Raw genomic sequence first — 19,370 nt, forward strand, 5'->3', positions numbered from 1 at the left:
TTTTCAATCCCGCGTCCCGCCACTATTTTTGCCTCCCTCATGCCATCCCACCCCAGTCAGAATATTTGTCTTGATCTCACCTGGTTAGAATCGCAGCTCTCTGCGTAACGTCTGTAACGTGATTTTCCGTTTTTCGTCCTGTATCCCACCATCAATTTTGCCGTCTGTCAAGATGAGCAAATCCTGTTCTCACCAAAATATTCTTATCCCGCATCCCACCGTTATAAGTCCTGTCAACCCGTATTCCACCTTCATTTTTGCTCCCATCCCTCATGCTGCCAAACCTATTTTCCTACGAGCACCCCCTCCCCGTCCTTTTCATATGAGACTTTCCTCACCCCCTGGCATTCTGCACTCTACTAGGATAAAATTCTATTCTGATTGCATTGGATTTTTAAGCCTGTTTGTCTAGGCTTTAAATTTCTGCTGGATTTCAGAATTTCCACGCAGACTGATATTCTACTTGAAGTTAAGCGTAATCACGTTATCTCCAATTTATTCCAAACGAATTTGTTTTGGTCGCAGCATGAATCCTTTGATTAAGGTGACTCCCTATAGTTTTACGATCGCATGCGCGCTTAGGACGAAAGCTCAAGTAATCTGCGCGCGCTCAAAGGAAAACGTCAGTGTTTTTCGATATTTTATGACGTCAACATGAGCGCAAAAAGCGAAACTGACAGTGAATTTTCTCGCATTTTCTGCGGTGAAATTCCGTAAAATTTGGCAGACTGGTAATAAACATTTTACTTTAGTTGGAGCTCGTTTTTCAGCGAAATCTATCTGACTAGTTTTTCTGCAGCAGTAAGAGACATAAATTTGCAAAAATCTTAAAAACTGCCAGTATAAGGTAAAAGAAGGTAAAGTCTGCATGCAAGCCAAGTGGCCCATCAGGGCGGAGCTTATCCCGGTTTCTGTAGCATGAAGCGACTAGGAGTATTTCTACTCCCCACTTGATGGGATGCTAGTCCATCGCAGGGTTACCCCCAGCATTAAGTTCGCCGGTACCCATTTATACACCTGGGTGGAGAGAGGCGCTGTGAGAGTAAAGTGTCTTGCCCAAGAACACAACACAATGTCCCCGGCCAGGGCTCAAACCCGGACCGCTCGATCCGGAGACGAGCGCACTAACCATGAGGCCACCGCGCCTCCCCCAAAACCCTATTTTTTTTTCGCGTTTAAAATTCGTATCCCGCCGTATTCAATTTACCAATTTTGGAAAATTTCACCGAAGGAAATTCAAGGAAATCACAAATAAAGCCATAAAAACGGTAAACAACGCATTTGTTTGGGCATTTATAATTCAACATTAAAAGCCAAGGTTTTAACAGAGGTGATAGTAAATCAACATATCATCATTGCTTATTACATTTAATACGTACGTTTGAAAGGACTGGGTAAACGAATGCAAATACAGCATTCAAAACATAACACTAGCGTGCGCAACGTAATAAATGATTACTCCGTAGAGCCACCTTAAAAGGGGTGGGGAGGGTGCGTTTTAATGCAGTTGGGTTCCCTGTGACTGCGTGGCTACCAAGCAACCTCAAAATGAGGGCAATAATGCAGCCATGATCACGCTTGTATTGTTTTGATTCGCTTAATTTGGAACTCCAGTTATAACATACAACCTTAATGATGAACACGACACATGGTCAAACCTCGTCGTTTGATGAGAAAAACTATAGTTGAATTCTACAGCAGTAATTCGTCTACATTTTAAGATGAGTTCTTGGCAGCCGAATCCGAATGCTAAACCATTTACGCCGGCTTCCGCCTACTTCACTCTTCCCATTCCTTGCAAGAAGATCCGTATTCGAAAGAAAGGGATATTCAGCAGGATAATTCAGTGGATTTTAGTAATAGTTTTGTGCGTGACTGTGGTGATAAACTTCATCTTTATATGGGATACTACAAAGAAATACAGCCGCGAAAGAAATGGACTGAATGCTAACACAGCTGATGAAACAACATCACAATTAGAACGCAACGAGAAAACAGGTATGGTATTTAAGGCTAACCTTAATTTTAACCGATTATAATATAATATTTACAAAACGATCATAAATTTGCGGTAGCAATGGTGGATAGATGCTTAAGATAATGAAAAAATTACTACCACAAAAAAGATGAAGTGTTTAAACAACTGTGAATATTTTTATGATAATTATCGATCTACCCTTGAATTTGCATTTCTCATAAAATGTACGTATAAATATAGATATAAATGTCAAAATTAAAATTTTGTTAAACTTTGATAAAACTTTGGACATTTGAAAATCACTGTACAATTAATTGACTTTAACCTCTACAGGTTTCTTTTTTCTTTCGGGCAGATCGAAGATTTTTTGGAAGTGGATTCCAAGTTTGAGCAGTTTTTAATCACATTTTTATTTTGACTGTGTCAATGTAATTGGATCTGTCCTAGTGGGCACTGCCATTATACAGACACATTATATGATCAGTTTTGGACAGTTCACTTGTTGCCAGAGAAGCCAGTATTCCTATAGATATTTAGAAAACAGCCCTAAGAAAATATGTGGGCTGATTGGTTCAAAATTGTGTTTCTATGACTCGATAGAAACACAGAACTAGCGTGAACTGTTGACGCAATGATGGCGCAAGCAAAGAGAATTTACATTTTGATAATCAAAGTTAACAAGTTGTTTTCCTTTATTTATCACTGTGTTTTCTAAAAGAAATAGAAAACAAGTTCTCCATATTTCTATGGATTCTAGAAACATGCATGAAAGTTTAGGAGAACTCGAAAAAGCTGTGGAAACACTCGCCTGTGGCTCATGTTCCCACAGCATTCTCGTTCTGCTAAACTTTCATTTGTGTTTCTATAACTCGATAGAAACACGGCACATGTTTTCTATGATGGCACTTTCCTCTATGACACCTTGCATTTGCTGAGGTTTCAGTAACGTTTTCAGCAGGAGGACAACTGGTTTTCACCGCCGGGCAAAACTTTTTGAACTTATCTACTTTATACGAGAAACTTGATAAAGGATCTGGTTACATCACTACAAGGGCAATACTTTTACGACGCCTTTTAATAACCAACTATCACATAGCGAATCGACAACAGAACAATCTCGTACACGAGGCAATGCGAAGATAACAAACTCATTACGTCAAACTCAACTCAACCAATAATAATAGTCCATTAAACAGCATACATTAGCATAATTATCTTAACAAAACTTTCCTCCAGACAATCAAACGAGATGGACAAAATCATCCTCACAGCCGGACAATTTGACCGTTGCCCAGCCCATGGTGAAACCCCTGATTTGACCAAAAATTCTAGTTTGAAATTCCATAAATTTCCAGCGGTGAATAGAACATAATTTTTCAGGTTGAAAAATCAGATTGACCTCGTGAGTTATGTGTAAAAACCAAACTTATAAAATTCTAACCCCCAAAAGTTTAACACCTAGACCAGGTCGCTCGAAAGCCCATTAACACTAACTCAGGATTACAAGTTAACCGAAGTATTAGTGTTTTTATCATATAAAAATGTTTTTCTTTGTTTTTGCTTTGTGTAGTTTGAGATTATTCAGAATCAAAACTGAAGGATTAACATTTTTACTTTGTTCTGTTGTATTTTTGGTGCCCCTCTTATCTAGCTGGTACGTCCTGTAGACTCTGCTTATCTAGTCTATAGGACCCACCGTTACCATAGCTAAGTGAACAACAAAGTGAAATAAACTATGTCTATGTAAATGAATATATGAAAGATCATATATATGAACTGCGGAGAAAGATATGAAGACATGATTGATCATCGCAGTTATACACACTTAAGCAGTTGTGAAATTAAAGGCTGAAAAAAAAATTAGGCCTGAACAGGATTCAAACCCATGACCTCTGTGATACCGGTGCAGTGCTCTACCAACTGAGCTATCAAGCCAACTGGGAGCTGGTCACATTGTGCTGGTCACAACTGCTTAAGTTGTGTGTATAACTGCAATGATCAATCATGTCTTGAAATTATGTCTATGTCTTTATGCCTAAAACCTCACCACAAAGTTAAAAAACTCAAATCAAAACTCTTGCTAATCCTGTGTTAGCTTAATGAGGCTTTGAACAACCTGGTCCTGTTACGTATTTATATGGTGATGACAATGCTGGTTGTGTTTTCCTTGTGCTGCAAAAGGTACATATGTACACACTGTAAGTAGGAATCTGTTCTCCATATCAAGATCTCACTTGTCTGCCAGAAGTAACTTACTCATGAATAATTTGTGTACGTAAGAAGAAATTAGGTGTTGCTCACTCTTGAAAACATTATGATGTTCAATTTTATTTTTTTCTTGAATGTGTCAATTGATATGGATTTTTTTAACTGCACACAGGTTCTCTTACTGGAGGCCAGAGGATTACTATCGAGGTACAATCAAGCAAGAATGTGGCAGCTGTAACTGTGGATGGGACGAAAGTAAGGCTTACATTCAGGCTTGTGGCCAGATGGGTGTCCAGGCATCCTGTGGATGGCCACTTTATAGAGAAAATTGTTTTATTTTTCATATCTTGCCAGATAAATTGTTCATTTGAGCAGGCCCTATAGTACGTTTTGGACACCCACTTTTCAAATCCTGCCTAAAAGCTGCTTACATTATGTGTATTAACTGTACTGTACATGTACGGTTGAACCCTGCCATTGCGAAGTCTCAGGGGAAGCGAAAAATGGTTTGAAATAGCAAAAGTTCAAAATAGCCGTTAGTAAATGACTGAAGGGCAAATCCAAGGAAAATGGTTTTGAGCTCAAAATTATGAGGAATTCAAGAAAACCGAGTTCGAATTAGCAGGTTTCAACTGTATACTCTTCATCATCAAAATATTCCAGGTTGATCCACAGTACATTGTGCAACCAATACCTGGGTAAAGTGCATGTTATTTCCTTTGCTTCACATGAGACAAAGGAAAAATGCAGATCAAACTTTGATGAGCCAAAACTCTTTAATCTATACATATGTTTAGGGGAGCTTACAGTTATACATGAATTATACTTATCATTAGAAATTTTAAACATTTGGTTATAGCTCATGAGATTGCCCTCTTTTCCAGAAATTCTGGAAAATGCTATTCCATTTGCCAGTGGAAATTTCTGGAAATGCAAATCAGGATTTTTTGTCAAATGAAAAGTGTTCTTAAGTTTGGATGTCACTTTTTGTAGTCTTCACCTCAGCAATTTAGGCCCCTTACTGTACTGAAGGTGATAAGATTTTTATTTTGTCGTCAGGTGTTAGAGGCTACTGAGGAACAAACCAGAGGTGTGAATGTCGCAGTCCTCAACCAAATGACAGGTGCTGTCATGGCGACAAGATCTTTTGATACTTTTGCAAGTAAAGAAGATTCAGACGCTCTTGTTCTGTTTGTCAACATGGTTTCCGATGGAAGAATTCTCTGCTTTGCCATAAGGGTGAGTTACGTATCTTAATTTACAGAGATTCTTTATTGTAATGGGGTTGATATACTATGAGTAATAAGTATACATGTAAATCTACTAGCGTTCAATCGTGAATGCCATTCTCTGACTGGGTATGCTACTCACTATCTACTCTGTTCTAGAAAGTGAGTAGCCGAGCTGTGTGCCCTTGTTAACAAACTGGCAGCCACTTCTTTGCATTTTTAAAGTGTTTGTGAAGATGAGAAGATTTATACTAAAACAATAACATCATTTGCTCTTGATTTCTCTGAGTGATAGTTGACTCAGGCTGCACCCTTGTCAACCCTGATCAACAATAGAAATCTTGAGCCTATAATCCAGTTTTTGAGTAGAAAAATGGAGCTACAATGTACCTTGTTTGTTTGTCCAATTTATCATGTCAGATAATATTTAAAGTTACATTAAATTTGCAACATACATCTGTACAAAATTAATTTTAAAAGAAAGTTTTTAAAGTTTTATCTTGCTTGTTTTAAAAGATAATGTTTGCAAGTTTGTTGATGATAATTCAGTGTCTATTGATAATCCCTGCATTTTAGTACTGCAGTCATTTCATCTATGTGGTTACCACACCCCTTTGTCAAAATTATAAATATATTTATGTCAGCAAGGTCAAGGAAATGACCCATGTTTCATACAGTATGTCATGAAAAAAAAGGTATGGCACATTAACATACCTGTAGTTTAATAAAATAATTTTACCCCTCACCAAATTACTTACAGTCATCTTTGGTGATCTTTCCACAGGACGAAGGAACATATCAACTAAAGAAGACAGCACGTAATCTTATGAGCACGCTTGGTAGTGAAAACTTTAAGAACCTAAACTTTAGAGATACCTGGGCCTTTGTGGTGCAAAAACGAGGGGCTGTTAGTGCAGAGGGACACAGAAAGGCCCCTGATTTTGACTCGTGGGCTGAGCCCCTAACAATCCAGGCCTTAGTGACATTACAGTCCAAAGACACTGCATCTTGTTCATGGGATGATAGTGACACAACAAGGAGAAGAAGGGAGTTCTGCGAGAAGTTTGAAGGATATGGCAGTGTGTGCAGCTGTAAGTGGTGTAAACTCACTGACTGACTGACTGACTGACTGACTGACTGACTGACTGACTGACTGACTGACTGACTGACTGGTTGACTGAGTGACCAATGGATTGACTGTGAGATAGACGGACTGACTGTATGTCTATCTGTCTGTCTGTCTGTCTGTCTGACTGACTGACTGACTGACTGACTAATGGACTAATAGACTGACTGACAGATGGACAAACCACAGGCGGCTTAAGTTCTTCTTTATAAGAAAAACGTTCCTCTAGATGGTCAAACCGGGCAGGCAAAATCAACCTCACAGCTAATCAATTTGCTTAGTTGGCATCCCTTACTGAAATCCCTGTGAAATGGACAGACTGGCTCACTCAACTACCAAACTAACAAAGTTTTGGGACACAGCGCATTTATCCTCTTTTTGATAATTTTCTTTATTAGATCATGACTTCTCTGTTTGATACTGTATTAAAATTGTAAGGACAAATCAGATATTACTCCTACCTCAGTCTACAGTCTATGCATCATTGCAACTAACACAACATTAAATTTAAAATCTTTGCATTTTTTCCAGGTTCAAACCCTGCTCCGCTGGACATAAAGTCAGACCTTTTACCTAACGGAGAGAAAATGACTCTACCAGTCGCCATCATAGCCAGCAACAGACCGAACTACCTATATCGCATGATCCGTTCCGTTCTGTCTGCCCAGGGAGCAGACCCTAGCAAAATTACCGTCTTCATTGATGGATATTTTGAAGAGCCTTTGGCTGTCGCCCGGTTGTTCGGTATCAGAGGGATCCAGCATACCCCTGTCAGTAGCAAAAATGCAAGAATATCTCAGGTGATTTGACTGGGAGGGGTAGAAGTTAAAGTGTGCTTTTGTACAGCAGGAAAAAAACGTCAGTTGCATACCCCTGTGGAAAATAAGAATTCATGCAGGCGATGTAGGGGAAGGTGGAGGTTTAGGTTTGTATTTCCATTGTCTAGAGGATATCACTGGCTCTCTGGGGATATTTCAGTGTGTTTACATGTAAATTCAGTGATTGGTTGCAATAAGATCTTTGCTGACATCATGGTTTACATTTTTCCTCGTTAATAGAGAAGGCATCACGCTAGACACAAATATATTGGAAACATTTATAGAGCTTGTGAAACTTAGTAATTGGTGAAATTTTCGTTTCTTTGGGCCCGTGTAATATCTTTGGGTGTAAAGTAATCAATGTACCGGGCTCAAATTCCTTGGGACAGTTAATCGTACTGTGACGTGCCCTTTTAATATTCAAAACTAATGTTTTTGTAGCTCCATCACACAGTATCGCTTATGCTAACTAGGTAAATATTGTAAACAAAGATTCTCTGATAGAGTTAAGATCTCAGCAACTGGAGTCTAGTGGTCTTAAACTTTACTGACATTACTTCTGTATGTGAATGCACTTTAAAATAAATTTACATTGTCTTCTTTTCTTATTCACAGCATTACAAAGCTAGTTTAACCACAACTTTCAATTTGTATCCTGATGCCAATTTCATGATCATACTGGAGGAAGATTTAGATGTGTCCACTGATATATTCTGGTATTTTCATCAGCTGTTACCACTTCTTAAGGAGGACGAAAGCTTATATTGTGTATCGGCATGGAATGATCAGGTTAGCGTATCTCAAATTGAAAAATCCCCCCTCCCATCCTCAGGCAAGAACCTCCACCTTTACTCTGTTCCTGTTCCTTGCCGTTCTAACAACGGTTGCATCTTCGCTCCCTCCCCCGTTCTGAACGTTTCTTAATTCACTGGTGTTTGTGACTACAGTCTAACCTCAACTAACGGCCACCTCTCTATATATAACGGCCACATTTTTTGTCCCGGAGGACAGTCCATACATTCTCTCTTATTTTAACCTCTCTACAACGACCACCTCTCCACAACGACAACGGCCAATAAAATGCGTCCGAACTGCGAAAATAACCTTTCGATAACGGCCAGTTAATCAACGACTGACGAACAACGCATAAAAAAAACCCTTTTATTGTTAAAGGTCACAAACTTTATCCATACCGCATGTCGTTGGTCTCTGTCTCTCTGTGGTTTCTGTTTTATTGATATCTTTTTATTGTGTTACGTATTTGGATGCTACAATGAGCATTTTTTTTAAGATAAAAATGTTCCACCCCTGAAAAAATACAAGTGTCATATTACACTCCTACCTCCCCATAACCGCCACCTCTCTACAGCGGCCACTTTCATCTGCTCCAGGGTGGCCTTTGTGGAGAGGTTTGACTGTATGTTGTATCAAGATAACTCATTCAAGTTGAAAGGGAGATTTTCCACGTAATAAGCGTTTTTTATCAAAGCGCAATCCCATAGCATACATGTAAGTTTCAGGCATCCCAAACTGTGCCCTCTGGTTAAAAGGACACGCGGCAAGTAAACACAAGATCGAAAAACACTCAAATATTAGCTGAGTAAACGGCCTGAAAGGCATTGTCGTGAAAACTGTTCCTTGAATAACCCTTCTTTCCGAGTTGCAACATAAATCTCTGGGATACAATTGAAATGCAAAGATGGATGCCACGAAAAAATGGTGTTGTTGTGTAAGCCTTTTGTTAGGCTAATGTGATCTACTATTTGATGACAGCTTTGTTGTCTGTTATATTTCTGGCAATGTAAAATGAAAACGTTGTGTAACTGCTCATCTGACTTGTAACGGCTGCATGTGCAGAGTTGGGAGAAGTTTAGAAATGCTTAATTCTTGTTTTTCAGGGATATGAACACACAGTTGGTGACCCAGCATTGTTGTACCGAATAGAAACCATGCCAGGACTTGGTTGGTGAGGGTTTTTTTTTTTATATAAAACACAAATGGAAAATGTAGTGAATTCTGATTGGTTTTAGCAAAGGGTATTATTCGTAAGACATAAACAACGTAAGACTCGCGGAGGACTTCTGTAGGCCACAACTACCACTACAAAATTTTCCGGTAAACCGAAGTCTTAAGACTATTTGCGAAGATTGCCAAAGGTTTTCCGACGATAACCCGAGGACTTTCGAAGGACTCCCGACTTTCGAACGTTGTCGAGAGGTCAGAAAGTGTTGCCGTAAGACTCCGAAGATTGCCAAAGATCACCTGCATAGTCTTTATGACACTAAGTTTGTCTATATTATAAAAAGAAAGTTACACGCAAAGAAGTGAATTTTATTTTCTCGTGTTGGAAACAATAATTTATTTACTCGCTCGCTGCGCTCGTTCGTAAAATATTGTTTTTACGTCTCGAAAATAAAGTTTTTATCTACGCGCTACCGTGTAATAACCTCTGTTTTTTTCTGCAGGGTTTTAAAGCGTAAAATGTACAAAGAAGAACTAGAACCAAAATGGCCGACACCAGACAAGTTCTGGGATTGGGATATGTGGATGAGACTACCCGAGAACAGACTGGACAGGGAGTGTATAATTCCCGATATCTCACGCACTTATCACTTTGGATCAAAGGGACTTAATATGCATCCCTATTTTCAAGAAATGTACTTCAAGAAACACGCGCTAAACACAGAACAAAACGTCAAGTTTGACGTGGAAATAATGAGGAAGGAGAACTACGAGAAAGAGATCCAGCGCTTACTAAGGTTAGTATTAAAATCTCCATACCAATTACCATTTGTTTCCTTAAGTTTTAGCTTTGAGAGTCTGGAGGCACATCAAGACAATCAGGTGATGATATTGTTTATTGCCATTGCCTTTCTGCGTGACCAGGTGTGAATACTATTTATTTCCTCGAGCCCAGAAAAGATAACTGAAGAAGATTGAACAAATTTGTTAGTGACGTTTCATTCAATTTACGCATACAATAGCGAGGTGCGGTGGCCTCATGGCTAGTGCGCCGCGCGCCGGATCATCCCGGAAGGGTTCGAGCAATGGCCTGGGTCTTTATGTTGTGTTCTTGGTGAAGGTGAACACCTAATTCTTGCTGTGCCGCTGTCTACAAGTGTATAAATAAGAGCATGTAGTAAAAAATTGATTGGGTAACGGAGTAAAAGCTGCCGGGGATTGAATGCAGAAAACTTGCTTCTTGCTAGGAAAACAGTAGTCAAAGCCACCTACGTTTGAAAGATTTCGAGTGGTTTTCTCTTGAGTATCGAAACGTAATTGGTTTTGCATTACTACGCAACACGATTGGCTTAGAAAACTCGCGCCACTTTTTCATCCAATCAGAAGTAAAACCAAAACCAATCGTGACTCGCTTACACGTTTTCCCGCGCTTTGCGTCAGCTACATGTATCTACTTCGAGTTTTGATTGGATCATTGGATTGTCTGCTTTCCTTGTGATTGGTAGAATGATTACTTTGGTTTTGGCCCTGAGTGAAGACTCTCGACTGAAAACCACTCTTAGGCAAAGACATCCAGAACGGAATGACTGAATACTAAAGTCGTCTTGCTTTGGTCTTCACAGCTCATCAAAAACGCTGGATCACTCCCAAAACCCTTGCACGAGTGAGGCGTTCGTTCCCGACGAAAAAGCCAAAAACTTTATATTTTACATCAAAATGGACCACCCAACTGACTGGGTCACGTGGAACGGCTTAGCTAAATGTCTCAAGATATGGGACTTGGATGTGCGAGGCTTCCACAAAAGCATGTGGCGTTTATGGATCAAGGGAAACCATGTTTTGATTGTGGGCTGCCCAGCGTCTCCGTACTGCAGCCATAAACCGGCGGAAGTGACACCTATCTTTATACCTAAAAAAGAAGATGAGCAGTCATAGTATTTGAACTGCGGTTTTCAGGTGGCTTTCAGAAATAGTTTTCTACTAGCGTTAGTTCTGCCTGAGCTCTTTTATTGAATATAATCATGCCGTATGTTCTGAACCAATCAGAATGAGACCAGTTATGATTTGGTTCGGCTGGTTGCATGTTTTCCCGCGCTGCCCTTTTCCGATGCTCGTTCATTGGATTTACATTTTCCCGCGCTTTCCACTTACATGTTTTCCTGGGCTTACACTCAATACATATTTTTCCCGCGCTTTTCACTAGTTACATATTTTCCCGCGCTTTCCATTGGTTACATATTTTCCCGCGCTTTCCACTGGTTACATATTTTCTCGCGCTTTCCACTCGTTACATGTTTTCCCACGCTTTCCACTGCCCACATGTTTTCCCGCGCTTTCCAGTGGTTACATATTTTCCCGCGCTTTGCCACCGGGTGCGATTTTGTGATTGGTTCGTGACGCTGTTTTCGAGCCAGGGCTCCTCGTTTTAGTTCTGCATCAGTCATGAGAAAACCGTAGTAGTTTGTTGTCGTGTTTTTTAGCAAAATTAGCAACGTCTTAATTATCTCTGGTTAAAACTTCTTTGCCAGAGAACGCTTTTACACAAGATAATTTGTAATCCTGATTACTCAACCATTTTTAAAATTAACACGGATAGGTAACTTTTGATAATTTTACATTTTTAAAGTCTGGTCTACGCCAGTGACGGAGTCCGACTACAAGTCAAATGCGTAGGAGCCCTACAAGTGTTACGATTCGCAAAAGGAAGCCAAAGGAACTGTACTGATGAAATAATTACACCCGTTTGAGTTAATTATGTCTGAATTCTCGAGCTCCTTGGTGTAAACCAGGCCTTAGATGACAAGATAACTATGAATTCCAGAGGGAACACCGACTGTTTTTGCGGATGTACTACATGACAGAAATAAATGTTTGACAGTCTCTCGCTTTGATTTTTGTGTGCCCGCTGATTCAGGATGCGAAATTAACCTTTCTTTAAAAACTCCTCCTCCTCCTCCCCCTGCCCATTTCTTTTAAATCTATCCCCTTTAAAAGATCTTAAACGACTGCCCACTTTGTAAAGTGTGGCTGACTGGAACTGTTGCGAAAAGTTAGGATAATAATGTCTGGACTGACACATTGTCCGAATTTTTTTTCGGTGAGCTTATTTTCTTCCGGGAGGGGAGATGGGTGTTATGGTAAAAAGGAATTTTGGGTTTCGAAACTGTTCCGGTTATCCTTGGAAAGGTTGTTTTGTCTGAAAAATGTTGCGGTAAAGCTCTCTAAACACACTAGGACGAAGAACAAGTGCAGACTTGAGCAACATCACAAGCAAGATCAGAATGCCAGTATCGATAGTAATTTTAAGTCGGTATGGGTTAAATACTCATGGGACGGAAACAGTGGCGAAAGTGGTGTATTAGTTAATGAAAGATGTTAGCGACTGCGTCATAGATTGGAAAAGGGAGGGGGCAACGGCATCTTATCGGAATTTTTTCTGTACATGTGTTTTCTTTAAAATATAATTATTGATTTAACCTGCAAGTCGTTTGAAACTCTCCCGTCAAAACTGATGTTGAAGAATTTTCTGTCGTTGACGTTTTCTTAAGAGGAAGGTAAAAGAATAAAATATCAATTATATGTTTCCAGGCTTAAACTTGCGGTATTCTACCAAAGTAAACAAACATGGAAAGGAACCCACCGGGAACTCGTGGGGAAACACATAAAGATGAATGTAGCAAACGACACGGGGAACTCTTGACGCAAGGGAAAGGCAAGGGAACCCATGGGTAAGGGGAACTCTTGGAGAACTCACGGGGAATTCACCGGGAACACACCGGCAACTCATTGGGAACTCAACAGGAACTCATCGGGAATTCATTGGGAACTCATCGAGAATTCTTTAGGAACTCAACGCGGAACGCACAGGTTGCGTACCCGGCGGTGACGAACGGTGGAACGCATAGCTAAACGCACAGGAAACACAAGACGAAGACACTGGAAACGCCAGGTAAACACACAAGAAAATGCTTGAGGTAATGCACTGGGAACAAACGGTGTAACGGACACGGAAATGCCTAAGGGGAGCTTGCGGCAAATGCGAGGGGAAAGTGGGAGAGAACCCGACGGGGAATCTACAGGAAATTATGGGGGCTGCACGTGCACACTCCAGAGGGAATGGGAACGTATGGCTGAAGGGACAAGGATCTCAAGGTAACACAGCAGAACATACGAGGGAACAACTGATGACATAATTTTAATAAACAATTGCAAGGCATTTTAATTTTCAAACCACAAATTGCAATCGCCTCGTTTTAATACTCGTACTTTTTAACTGCAAATTGTAGTCGAAATCACGCTATAGCCTTCATAAACCATAGTCTGTCAACATTTCCCGTGTCCAATCTACCCTAATAGGATAGTTTCTGGTTGGTAAATGGCATTTTTACAAGATGAAAACAACAGACTTGGTTTTAGACACCGGAGCTTGACTTGTATCACGGACTGGACATTCCTTTAATCAAATTATTGATTATATTCCGAAAAATGCTTTCTGAATGACAAAGCTAACAAAAACGTCTTGAAAAAAGCGTGAGAATGCGGCGCGAGTGGAAACACTCTGACGTAGCTGTCCTTGATTGGGTTCGATTTTTAATCCATATTCATGACAAATTGTAATTTGCTTCATTTCAAACAGTTCGCGGCCGTGTTAAGACGTTAACAGAGAGCTGGAGTTTCTGATGATAATCGTTGAGGCGAGGGACCAAAGAAACCGCAGATGTACTTTATCAAACCTTGTCAAATGTGGAGCAAAGGTAAGAAACAGCAACTTCTTACGATTTTACTCGAGATTTAGTTTCTAAGATGGAAGAAACGAGCTTTAAAGTGCCGTTACAGCTTCCACGTGGCTTCGCTGTTTCGTCTTGGAAGTTCAATTACTCTCAATAAGTTTTCTTTGCCCACAAAAAATACCAAAAGAAAGAGAAAATTAACTTTAAATTTGTATCTGTAGAAAACGTTTTGAATGTTATCTTCGTTTCGTTCTCTGAACACTAATTCTTTTCAAAACATCCAACCTTGAGTTCAATATTCAATTTACTGAACTGTCTGGAATAGGACAAAAGATTTGCAGAAATGAAAGAGCAATGTTCAATGTTAAACAAGGACTTTGAAAATGATTTTCTCTCTCCCTCATTTATCTACATTTCAAAGTTGTTTTCCCTCATCAAGGGACTGCAAGTCTGGAAGGTTATATACCATAACTAAACCAAAATACTTATTTCTATTTTCTCAAATGCTAGTGTGTTACATACTGCACATTTTTTCGTTAATTGTGCAATTTCCCAGCCCTGTAGTTAAATTTCTGCTTTTCTTTTCAATTTACAGACTGAAAATGCTCCAAGGAATGGACAAGAAAGGATCAATAGGTGATCAAGTACTGTAGGAGCGTGGTAAAGATAAGCCGAGTGTATATTAAAAACAATAAGATATTCCGACAAAAATGGTGGTTAACATTTAGGGCGTATGAAGCAGATAAACTTGTCGTCAAGATTACTGATTAACTGATTTAAGCAGTGTCAGAAAATTTCTCTGTTGTCAAAAAATTGAAACTAGCGAAGGCTAAGATCAGTCAGATTTTGTTTCCAATTTCGCGCGAGTCCCTGTAGAATTAGAGATTTTAAATTTCACGCCCACCATCTTTGTCGGATATTTAACTTTGAGTCTTCCAACTTCACTCTCAATTTTACAAATACAAACATTTAAAGCTTCTTGGTATTGAGTTTTATTTTTTTTTTCTCGGAAGCTCGCGGACATTTATTTATATTCCACTGGTCGAGATAAGGGGGTGTTCTAAAAGATTCGAAAAAGTTTTAGAAATTTGAGAGTGTTGTAGTTTGACCCAACTGAAGTTCAATGCTGTTTTAAAGTGGCACTACAAACTAGTCCAAATTGAAAAACTAGATGCTCGCAAATACGGGATTGAATTTTCCCTCTTAGCTTCGCCTCGTCGATTGGCCAACAAATTCATCAAAATACTGGCATTTGTTCTCGCCAGACTTTCTCTAATGCCACTTTAAAGCTGCCTGTATCACTATACTTCATTTAGTTGATTGATTGAGAACAGAACATTGGTTTATTTAACCGGGTCTAACACAATTTACCTAAGAAGCCTTTTTTTCTAACGAAAAATGTTAACTCTAATTGTCTTGGAAGAGGCCAAAATTGGGCTGTTGTTGGGTGATGCTTACATATTCAGTTTTTCTTTCCAATATTAGTTTGTTTTGAGGAAACGTAAAAATCAAATTTTCAGAAAACCATTGGATGATGCTACATCTTGGACGTTTTTTTCAGTATTTGTATGTTTGAGATAACACAAATAGCAAATTTCCAGAAAATCATGTTCTGTTCTCGTGGTATTAATTAAGTACTCAAAAGCAATGCCTGGTTCAATCGTTTACGACTTTGTTCGTCAAATTCTCGCCGCAGTCAACTTTTCATTGTAAGTACAGTCTGACGGCAAAAAAATTAAACTCGCTACGCAAAAACATCTTTTTGGATTTTGAAGTTTAGGCTTAATCTTTAACAAGAAGGTAGCGCACTATAAACACAGCTGGCTCCACTGATTTGCAATTTATCAATCTTCCAAATTCGTGTTTTGTTCTCACAGATTTTAATTCAAATTATCGCAAATATTGACACAATTTGACTCACGTTTTATTCACCATGCAAAATTCCTGTTTCGTTTCGAATTTTCCGCGATCTAAATTTTTGAACAATTAGAGCTTTGTCGACAATGTGTCAGATAATGAATGTTGATTCAAATTTGATATTGCACGGCAAAATTTCGTTTGTGAAATAAATTGTATTGAAGCCTATGTAAATTCGAATTTGGCGGGGATTTTTGTCAGTGATAATTGTCAATCGAAACTCGAAGTCCCATTCTTTTTAAGTGAACCAAGGGTTTTTGTGAACTTGTCGAAGAATTGTCAAGTGGAGAAATAGGAAGTACAAATTGGAAGAACGAGCAAATTTACATGAGAAATACCAATTTGAGAAAAGATTAATCTTAAATTGCATCTTCATAAATTTTAGTTAGTTTCATTGATGAAACTTCATGTGCGCCTTCTGTTAAAGATAAATAAATTTTATTTTTAAATTATAAAATTTCACGGGCAAGTTTCGGTGTCTGTTAGACAAGTTGAAGGTATGCAAATTTTGAAACTTTTGGCCATTTAAAACGCTTTTAATGTGTTTTTCACACACTCTATAGGAGTTCTTATTCACTTTCAAATTTTCTTGTTTGATGTAAAAGTTGTTGAAGAGTTGTATGATTTCCAAATTCCAATTCGACCAGGATAGACGACCCGCATGAAAACCAGCTAAGGCAGATGTGGTTTCCTCTATAAATATTGTAAGTTCATTATTTTATTTTAATTTAGAGCTTTTCCTTTTCAATTTTCTGGAAGACTTAACATGAATTTAGTACTTGACTAGGTAGTTTCCAAAACAATATTTGAGTTTTGAATAGACCATTTTACAGTTGTCTGCACAGTGACCTGGCCTTTGGATGGCAGCGAGGCTGGAGTTGACCTTGTTTTGATACAGACCTCACTGCTTTTGTCATGTAAATGCACCTAGTTAGCATCAGAACAAGTTGTTTTACACAACAAAAGCAGTGAGGTCTGTATCAAAACAAGGTCAACTCCAGCCTCGCTGCCATCCAAAGGCCAGGTCACTGAGCAGACAACTGTAAAATGGTCTATTGTCGGTTGGCAAAACTCTGTTTTAGAGAAATTATTCGACAATTTTATTTTACTTGCAGATTACTTTTTTAATTTGCCAAATCAAATGCATGTATTCATGTTCGCCGTGTAAATAAGAGTGAATTTTGCAAGTTGAACCGACTTATGAACCAGGCATTGTATTTTGAGCACTGTATATTGCTACGCAGGGGAAGAAAAAGGAGCGATACATCTTTTTGAATCGAAACCATTTCCGATTTTGGCATTCGCGGACTAAAATTAGGAAGTTGTCTTGGTGGGTTGCACTTAAATTGCTTCGAGTGTTTGTTGACCTTTGTACGGATCAATTCTCGAAAATTTGCATGTAGTTAAAGCATTTTTAATCTGAACACGAAAGATGTTTCGCTCCTTTCACTTGTAGCGTGTAGCTTTTTAGCTACTATTGGACAACATGGCGAGCTTTGCACAGTCGAAGTTTAATACTTAATCAAAAAATAAATTTGTTTGGCGAGTTTGAATTGAAAAAGCACCGGATATTACATAAATTGGTGTAGCTTTGGATACTCTTTATTCTTTTTCGTTGAATTTGTAGCTTGCCATGTTGTCTAAGAGTTAGTTCGGTTCGTGTAATTCTTTTCTGTCATTTGTTCGAGTTACAAATGTGGCACGAAATACAGTTTTTGTGTGTGGAATCTGATGTCGAATAATTTCTGTAAAATTTCGTTTCTGAAATATAAACAGCCTGTATTCTTAAGATTACTGGTAAAAGATTTTCCTGGGTAAGTTTGAGAGTTGTAGATTCGTTCGAAAGTGTGCTGTAGTGTTTCAGTTGCCATTTGTCTATAAATTTCTCGTACGTGAATTTTGATTCGGGTTTGATAAAGACAAATGAAAGAATTACTGACAACACCACTGTGTACTTTAAAGCAAAGCTACATCGTTCAAACTTGATCAGTGACATCTTCTGTCGGTTGTCTTGAGTTTACAGCTTGTACTAAGTAAATATTTCAGAAATGAAATTTTACAGAAATTCTTTGATAACATATTCTCATACAAACTCTGTATTTTCTGGCATATTGGTGCCTCGCACAAAATGGCTGAAGATTTGCGAACTGTTTTATTTGACATAACCTCGTACAAAAAGAGAAAATACACTTGGTAAACATTGGCCAAAGATTTTATTACAAAATTTGCCGTGATTTAAACTTGGACTTACGCTCAATTTTTTTTCTGATAATTTTTGTACGAGACTATGTTTAAAATTTTTTTGGCGGAAAATTTTAAGGGAAGCCATTTTGAATTTTTTGCCCAAATTGTTGTCAGGGGAAACGCTGTGCAAATTTGTCCAAATTTTCCCGCCAAAAGTCTTAGTATATATATAGGGCAAATTTTTTGATAACACTTATTTAATTAATTTAATTGAATTTCTATTAATTAATTAAAGAATATTTAAGATGAATAAAGTTAATTATGAGACAAAAAGCACTTGTTTGTTTATTGCTGTTGAAACACACAATTAAAGATTACTAATAAAAATGACAAACGAAACTATTGGTCGTATTTATTTTGACTTATATTATTTACAATACTGAATAAGTAAAGCAGTAGACAACAAGTGAATTTAATTTTATTAAGGACATAATTAACAACAAATTACACAACACAAGGCTTAGAATATTGACTATGATCTTTTTTTGAAAAAAAAAATCGGCGCATGCGTATTTTGGGCGCCTGTGTTTTTTCTAAGTTTTTTGGCGGGAAAATTAAAAAAAATTTAAACAGAATTTACAGTAAGTATAGTGAAAAATATTTTTAAAAACGGCGCATGCGTATTTTAAGCGCCCGTATTTTTTCTAAGTTTTTTGGCGGGAAAATTGAAAAATTTTGAACAGCGTTCTAGAAGACAATAATTTTGACAAAATATTTTATAAAACTTTACTTCATAGATATCATTCTTAAAAAAAATGAAAACTTATGCTTCAAGAAATTTGGTAAAAGTCTTACAATTAGCCTCCACTACATAGGTATCGAGATCGCCAATCTTCAAGGACAAAAATAAAAACTGGCTGATAAACTTTCTAAAACTAATTCAATTTTGTTATGAAACCCGTGAAAAAAAATCAAGACAATTAGAATCTTACTACTTTTCCTTTAATAAACTTGGACAACTAAATAAAGACAAGCATCAAATTTTGCTTCACGGATTTTCTTCTCTGTAGTCCCTAGCCTAAACGACTTCTCTTCAAAGCTGAAAATACATCTTTCACTCTCTGCACGGAGGTGCACTATAAACATTGTCATTAAATCTTAACACAAGCAATGTAATTTTTATAATAGTAAACACAAGCGAAGTCTTAAGTTTTTACT

The 19,370-nt window shown here is 38.2% G+C and overlaps 1 protein-coding gene across 1 annotated transcript; it reads left to right on the forward strand.

Annotated features, from left to right (window-relative positions):
• Positions 1-1,488: 1,488 nt before the first annotated feature.
• On the forward strand, positions 1,489-12,212 carry LOC145469392 (protein O-linked-mannose beta-1,2-N-acetylglucosaminyltransferase 1-like). Its single transcript, XM_081453096.1, has 9 exons — positions 1,489-1,998; positions 4,359-4,441; positions 5,246-5,425; positions 6,200-6,506; positions 7,073-7,341; positions 7,975-8,148; positions 9,258-9,325; positions 9,825-10,118; positions 10,944-12,212. Exons 1-9 carry the CDS (start codon positions 1,722-1,724, stop codon positions 11,254-11,256), a joined length of 1,965 nt encoding a protein of 654 aa, XP_081309222.1. The 5' UTR covers positions 1,489-1,721; the 3' UTR covers positions 11,257-12,212.
• Positions 12,213-19,370: the final 7,158 nt, after the last annotated feature.

This window comes from Orbicella franksi, chromosome 15 (assembly GCF_964199315.1).
Source record: "Orbicella franksi chromosome 15, jaOrbFran1.1, whole genome shotgun sequence".
Classification (NCBI taxonomy): Eukaryota; Metazoa; Cnidaria; class Anthozoa; order Scleractinia; family Merulinidae; genus Orbicella; species Orbicella franksi.